The 7,500-nt window shown below is 41.3% G+C and overlaps 3 protein-coding genes across 30 annotated transcripts in view; all 3 read left to right on the top strand.

Moving 5' to 3' along the window:
• LOC121719407 (NACHT, LRR and PYD domains-containing protein 3-like) overlaps positions 1-7,500 on the top strand; it is an 851,137-nt gene that overhangs the window by 361,106 nt on the left and 482,531 nt on the right. The gene's annotated exons all lie outside the window — the stretch shown is intronic.
• Positions 1-7,500, top strand: part of LOC121719377 (NACHT, LRR and PYD domains-containing protein 12-like) — a 732,803-nt gene that overhangs the window by 369,965 nt on the left and 355,338 nt on the right. The gene's annotated exons all lie outside the window — the stretch shown is intronic.
• LOC121719428 (calpain-2 catalytic subunit-like) overlaps positions 1-7,500 on the top strand; it is a 35,762-nt gene that overhangs the window by 23,148 nt on the left and 5,114 nt on the right. For all 3 annotated transcript variants that reach the window (XR_006034265.1, XM_042105054.1, XM_042105055.1), the window contains exons 11-15: positions 473-484; positions 1,511-1,722; positions 1,860-1,896; positions 3,289-3,357; positions 7,037-7,094. Coding sequence is in view for 2 of the 3 variants with exons in the window: in XM_042105054.1 (XP_041960988.1) it covers positions 473-484; positions 1,511-1,722; positions 1,860-1,896; positions 3,289-3,357; positions 7,037-7,094 (388 nt within the window). In the remaining variant the exon portion in view is untranslated. The remainder of the gene's footprint in view (positions 1-472; positions 485-1,510; positions 1,723-1,859; positions 1,897-3,288; positions 3,358-7,036; positions 7,095-7,500) is intronic.

Here is a 7,500-nt window from a genome sequence, read left to right as displayed (position 1 = left end):
AAGACTGAGGAACTGAGTCACACACACTCTGCTCCCTTGTGCCTGTGCATGGAAGGAGCAAAGTGTAAGGAATTTTGGATTTCCTAAGGAGGGATATCAAAAAGCTATAACTCTTCTTATCTGGCTCACAGGACAAGCTCAGATAAACAGTTTATCGTTTCCCCACATAGTTCCTGAATCTGCAAAGACGCAACTCCTATTAGGCTCCAGTTCACACACACACACACACACACACACACACATGGTCCAAAAGCAAACAGATGTCTCTTTGTCCTAGTAGTTGTGGTGGATGTACTGAATGCTTCTTCTGTGGAAACTTCTCTGAACTGTCTCTCTCTCTCTCTCTCTCTCTCTCTCTCTCTCTCTCTCTCTCTCTCTCTCTCTCTCTCTCTCTCTCTCTCTCTCTCTCTCTCTCTCTCTCTCTCTCTCTCTCCCTGACTGAACTGTTCCTGTGTTCTCTTTCTCTCCCCAGGTTCCTGAACAGGTTTGTGAGATACAGAGTTTTTCATCTGAGCCTGACAACCAAGGAGAATGATACAAGAACCTACAGCAGCGTTTCTCAAACTATGGGCCACGGACCGGCACCGGTCCGCAACTTGGACACTGCTAGTCCTCGGGGCCGCGGAGTGAAATTATCTCCGGTGCTTCGTCTGATAATTTGCTGCGCAAATTGCAAGGAACCGTGGACTGACAGAAAAAGAAAACAAGCGTTTCTACAATCAGGAGGAAATATTTGCTAATTTGGTGTCATCAAACGTAGAGGCACACAATCAAGTGATGGTGTGAGCGTTTCAATGCGTGTGCACGTCTGCGCGAGAGAAACTGAAACCACTTGACGTTGGTAGCAAGCTCCGCTCCGCTTCGACCTGTTGGAAGGCTATTTAAATATGTAACGGCATTTAATAGAACACCGTGGATTCTTTTAACTTCCATAAAAACCGAGCAGAGACGATATAATACACTGTCTACATACATATTGCCTGTGACAGAGACCTTCTAATGAGGAGACACAGCATTTAAAAAAATCCATAGAAATGCTTGGGGTTAGTTTGTAATGCCAATATGGCAGTTGTTTCCCAGCCCTCCGCGACAAAACGTCGTGTAGGTGAGACCTATGACCCCAAAGTCTGCCATGACCGGGCCTCAGGTCAAATAAGTTTGAGAAAGGCTGACCTACAGTACAGCACCCTGGTGGTAATTAGTGTGATGTGTCTTAAAGGAGAAGGATACAGCACCCTGTTGGTAATTAGTGTGACAAACAAAGCAAAACAAATTCAAGTTTACATGATCTTGTCTAACACCATAACTATGAGATATAATATTCGTATTATATTGTATCATATCAAACAAAATTATTTTTGCCAACTCACTTGGCGTAATAAACCAGATTATTATAATATAATATAATATAATATAATATAATATAATATAATATAATATAAATGATTTAGAAATATATTATACCTTAACATATTATATTATATTGCATTATATCCCGTCCTGTCCTTAGTTTACTGGCCAGAGGAATGTCCACCTGGAGAAGACGTTTTTCCTCCGGCATGCCCAGAAGGCGCGCTCCGAGACCTTCATCGACCTGCGGGAGGTGGTCACGCGCTTCTGCATGCCGCCCGGCGAGTACCTCATCATTCCGTCCACGTACAAGCCCAGCAAGGATGGAGACTTCTTTGTGCGCGTCTTCTCCGAGAAGCACGCCGACTTACAGTAAGTGCATTTATTAATGTCGGATTTTGTGTTGTGTTGTTAACCGCACCCTTAAAACACAATCAGTGTAATGCATGCTATGTGATGCATAATGCAGAATTTTAATGAATGGATGTGTTTATGTCCCTGTGTTCCAGGGAGCTGGACGACCCTATAGAGTTTAAAGTGGAAGAGGTAAACAAACAGCCCATTGTATTTCAGTTATATAAAGTATACATCATCTCCTGTTAAGCATCATCTCCTGTGAAGTATTGTCTTATATGAGGTATTGTCGTATGTGAGATATTGGGCCCTATTTTAGCGATCTAAAACACATGGTCACTAGCGAAGAGCTTAATTAAATTTAGTGGGTTGTCCAGTCCACATTGAGAGCGGTTTTGTTATCAAACGTTATCAAACATTGGGCGGATGGTGCAACAAGGCGTTCCTATGTTTCTTAATCAGTCATGGGTGTGTTTTGGGTGTTTATTATTTAAACCAATGAGAGTGGCATCTGTCATTCCCTTTAACAGCCAGTTTAACTCGCCAATGATTTCTGACCAGGTTTCTCTTGGTCAGTGGTGTACTTTTTGGTATACATATATTTGGTATACATTTTGGATCGTACGCCAGAGCACACCTTCTGCCACACCCCTGGGTGCAAAGCTTAATAAAATTACAGTGCATGGCGAAAAATCAGAGAGAAAGATAGGAATAAACTATGCACGGGAGGGAGGGGGAGGAAGTAGTGAGCTAACTCTCTGTTTTGTTTGAAATTCAACAGAAGTGACGTTACTCATCATCGCTTACAGCACCTTTAAGTGACGCATTGTTTAATATTAGGTATTGTCTCATATGAAGTATTGTCTCATGTGAGGTATTGTCTTATGTGAAATGTTGTCTTATATGAGATCTTGTCTTATGTGAAGTATTAAAGATAATAATCAGATAATCAATAATCTTATTGCCCTCACTCTCTGGGAGGAGGGAAGAGGGTTTTTAAGCAGTCCAGTCGGCTGACTCACATAATTTGAAAATCACATTTTGAGTTAAAGCCACTCCGTCTCACTTCAAATGTACACAGCAGAGGCTCATCATATCTGGTACATGATCATTTGTCTCCATCTCAGAATGCTGCAGTTTGGTTTGACTTTGGTTCATATTGTGTTCATATGTGTATTAATATTGTGCTCTTTTCTTGATGTGTTCATATTTGTAAAGTCAAAAGAGTACATCGCACACTGGAGGGTGTATTTTGCTGACTTTATTTGGCGTGAACAACGCGTTTCGCAAGTTGCTTCATCAGGTTCACGTTCACAGTCAATCTGACACCCGCAGGTGAAATAGGTGGTAACATCATCACATGACCATACCAGACCCAGTGAGAGTACTCTACTTTTCAATAGTTATACTGCACACCATCAGCACCTGGAGCAAGAAGAGCTGTGCACAGGGATTTTGACCTTTGATGGTGTTCATATTTGTATTAATATTGTTCTCTTGTTGTTGTGTTTCTGTATTAAAATTGTGCTTTTGTCGTTGTGTTTTTGTATTAATATTGTGCTCTTGTTGTTGTGTTTTTGTAAGGAGGAGGAGATCTCAGAGGACGAAGTGGACGGCACGTTCAAAACGCTCTTTGGGAAGCTGGCGGGAGAGGTGAGTGAAGAAAGAGAGGGAGGGGAGAGGTGTGTGTGTGTGTGTGTGTGTGTGTGTGTGTGTGTGTGTGTGTGTGTGTGGACACCAATAATTGATCCCAGTCACAAGCAATCATTAGCATAGGCTACAAACACCAGGGCTAGAGTTCCTATTGTATTCACACTATCATGGGCCATGTAACTACCGTCCAAGAGAAAGCCAAAGAGACACTGCAACTCTATGTTAACAGATTTTTTAAAAGAAAACCAGACAGAAACTACCATACAACAGAGGAATCCAGTAAACAGTGTGGTCCTGTGGCTTGGTCCTGTGGCTCTAACCTTTGAGCTGAGCGCATGGCTAGGGCTTCAGTTCCAGATTTAGCCTTGTTTAAACCTAGCGCTAGGCAAAGAACACTTCCCTAGGCAAAGAAAGTGTTCTAAGTTTCGGCCCACAAACAAACAAACAAACAAACAAAATAATACAAACATACACACACCAACAAACAAACATAAACACGATCATGCACATCCCCAACCCCAACATACACACACGCATACACAAACACACACAAACAAGCATAAACACCCACACCCACACCCAACCTCAACACACACACACACACACCCCCTTACACCACCCTTAACAGTGGAGTGCATACCTGTCAACTCTCCCGTTTTTTCCGGGTTTCTCACATATTTTAACTTTTTTCCCGCTGTCTTCCTATTTTAATATTTTCCCATAAAATATCTAGTATTATAATAAACTCATAACACTAGCCCATCAGACCTGTCACCTGTCTCTGTACTGTTGTACTGTTGCTACCCCCCTTGCCCTTCCAGTGAAACAGATGTTTTCAAAGCATCATTTTGCTTGCTTGAAGGCGACTTTTGAGTGATGTTAGCTTATTTAAGATAACAGCGTGGTTGTCGTGAGATCACAATTCATTGGCGCCTGTATAGTGTACAGCCGTACGCACTGTGCGTACCGGCCTACCATCAGGCTACTCAGCTAGAAGTAGAGAAAGAATTTCCCCTGTTTGTATTCACTCCAAGTTGGCCTCCCTAACACAGCTCTGCACTGAAGTCCATTGGGGCAGCCGTGGCCTACTGGTTAGCGCTTCGGACTTGTAACCGGAGGGTTGCCGATTCGAACCCCGACCAGTAGGCACGGCTGAAGTGCCCTTGAGCAAGGCATCTAACTGCACTGTAGTCCATAAACTGCCTGACAGGCTATTTATATTTTTCTCTAAAATAACCAAATGCATTTGTTCAACTTTATGAAGCAGAATTACACACTAGGCTACTTGGAATGCACACATTATGTAGGCTGTTTGTTAGGCATGAATACTTTACAAAGTACTTTGTTGGCTACATTATTAGCTGGCCAATGGAACTTGCAATTGCGAAACGGACGGATACAGCAACACTTTCAAAGGTGGACAAATGTTGACATTGTCCCGTATTTTGGATGAGAAACCCGGGAAATCTCCCTTATTTTCAATCCTCAATGTTGACAGCTATCGGTGGAGTGCCATGCCCTTGTGTGCAATTGCACATGCACGAACACGCACACATGAACATGAACATGAACATGAACACAAACACAAACACAAACACATGCTCCCTTACACCACCCTTGTAACACTGCCGTGCAAAGGCAAAAGGCCGTAACTTCAATTTTATCAAAAATGAGTTTTTGTCATTTTTGGAACAATGGGCATCAATTTTATCATGTGGACAAATATCTTGAGTCAATTTTGTTGTTTTCTTATCAAAATAAGATGCTGTTTTTGCCGTAACTTCAAAAAGCAGAGGGTAAGCCAAGGCATAGCCCGTAACATCAGTTGTGGTTCTTTAGCTTTGTTTCGCGGCTCTATAGAACGCTGGAATTAAGTTACAGTGCACCGTAATTTCAGCGCAGCAAACCATATTAACATTGGTGGTGGGTAAAACAAAGGCAGAGTGTCTTATGCCTATGTATGTAGGCCTAATTGAAGCACTTCAGCCACACTTCAATAAAGTGAAAAGAAAATGTTGCAGTGGTTGTTTTACTATCTAGCATTAACTACTTCAGATTTTGTGAAATTCAGCTAGGATGTAGCCTAGTTAGCTAGTTAACTGTTCCTGATCCACAAATAGCCTACATGATAGATGTTGTGCCAGGCAACTGTAAGACACCATAAATGTCTCAAAGCCTGGATACTATTAACTAGTAGCCTAGTACACGTTTTCTCGTGCCATACAGGGTGGCTAGCTGCCTGCCAATCTGCAAGTCCACTCACTGGCAGAAAACAAAGCGAGTGGGTTGGGGACGCCTCACGATACACCTCCCCGTCCCTCCCCGGCGAGGAGAACATGTCGCACACAAACTAACCCAGCAGATAGAACTTAGATCGCAGCTTACCTTTAAAAAAATCCATGGAAAACAACATCCACTGAGAAGACAAATCCATTGTTTAAATCCATCACAAGTTTTCAGCAAGCCCATTCGCAATATAATTATGTGCAGGCTAGCTAGCCTAAAATCTATCAAAGTGCAACGTTGTTCGGATGTTGTCATTCAATTTTAAGTGTCGCTATGAGTAAGCTATTAGCTAAAGCTAGACAGTGTTGGTTGCAAAATATTTGACTCCCATACGAACAAAACTACACAGCATGTCCTTAAGTCGATGTCCCTTTAATTTGTCAAGAAAGAAATCCAATCAATATGTGACTCCTCCGCCGCCCGCACGACACAGACAGTAAATTATTATGTGTCCATGAGTAGCAAAATTCCTGTAATTGCATACGTTTCCAATGGCATTGGTTTGGATCATGTTGTGGCTGTTTTTTGGTTTTCTGGCTCTTAAAGTGTTATTTTACTTAAATTAAGTACAACGATAAAGTTTTAAAATGTTCCAGTGTAGCCTTCTCATTATTTTGTATTTTGTAATATTCTGTTGATGGAGGCCTAATATTAAGCCTTACTAGACAAAACTCACTAAATGTTATCTTAAGGCTATCATTGTTATCATATAAATGTTTCTATAGAGTGATAAAAGTCCAAATGGTCAATAAATTAGAAGTTAAGGTATTTTGCCTTTGTATGACCCATTATTGTTTTGCAGATAATGCAAAAGCAGAATACAGTAACTTCCAAATAAGGGTCAAAGGTCAAGTTTGAGCTGATTTTTTTCCCATGTAGATACATGTATTCATTATGACAATTACTTGGCAAATTTTCAGTGTCCTACCTATCATACAATTGGCTGGACAACAAAAAAACTTTAAAGTCATTTTTCTCAGTTTCACACTCTGGCGAGTTAAGGTCTTTTGCCTTTGTAGGGCAGAACAGTGGAGTGCCGTGATGCCCTTGTGTGCCATAGTAGAGGGCCCACGGCGTTGACCTTTTTACCTGTGAGTGTTTTGTGTCCAAAAGTGCTCAGGATGCCAACTTCCTGTGTTTACCTAGCAGCTAAACACCCACTTCCTGTTGCCCAGCAGGCGAGACTCTTGAACTAGATGGGGATGTTTTGGGAAGAGAGTGCTAGTTCCAGGAAATCACTAAATGCCATTGCTGAGCATGTTCTTTACGAGATCATGTCCCTACGCTTTTGAGTAGATCACCGGTTCTTTATTTCAGCTGAGAGTTTGGATTGTCTGTGCTGTGTAGAATGTGCCTTTTGGGACTTATGACTTTCTCTTCTCTGTCTTTGAAGGACTCTGAGATATCAGCCTTTGAACTGAAGAATATTCTCAACAAAGTCGTGTCCAAACGTAAGCTCTGTTTCCTCCTGCTCTCCTCAGGCTGCAGACACACGGTAACACCTGCCATTGGCTAACTGTAACCTCCTTCACTCGATCACACTGTTTTGTGGTTTAACCATATGGCAAGCATAACACAATCAGATTTGTTATTTAAATACATATAGTTTTTACAACAAAGTCAAAAATATTTTTAAAATATAAGTGAAATATATTTAGTTAACACATATTGTAAATTCAAGACCAAATTTACCAAGTAAATTTCAACATAAGCAAACACTAAGACACATACCTAACCTCCATTTTATTAAGCTTTGTGCAAATACTTTAATTGTCATTAATTCGATTGCTATGACAATGATCACATACATTCCATGTTGTAAGGATCAGTTCAAGGCTAATAACTAAGGGATCATAT

Source organism: Alosa sapidissima, chromosome 9 (assembly GCF_018492685.1).
Source record: "Alosa sapidissima isolate fAloSap1 chromosome 9, fAloSap1.pri, whole genome shotgun sequence".
In the NCBI taxonomy this organism is placed as follows: domain Eukaryota; kingdom Metazoa; phylum Chordata; class Actinopteri; order Clupeiformes; family Clupeidae; genus Alosa; species Alosa sapidissima.
The sequence above is the reverse complement of the archived record's forward strand: the minus strand, read 5'-3'. Positions and strand labels throughout refer to the sequence as shown.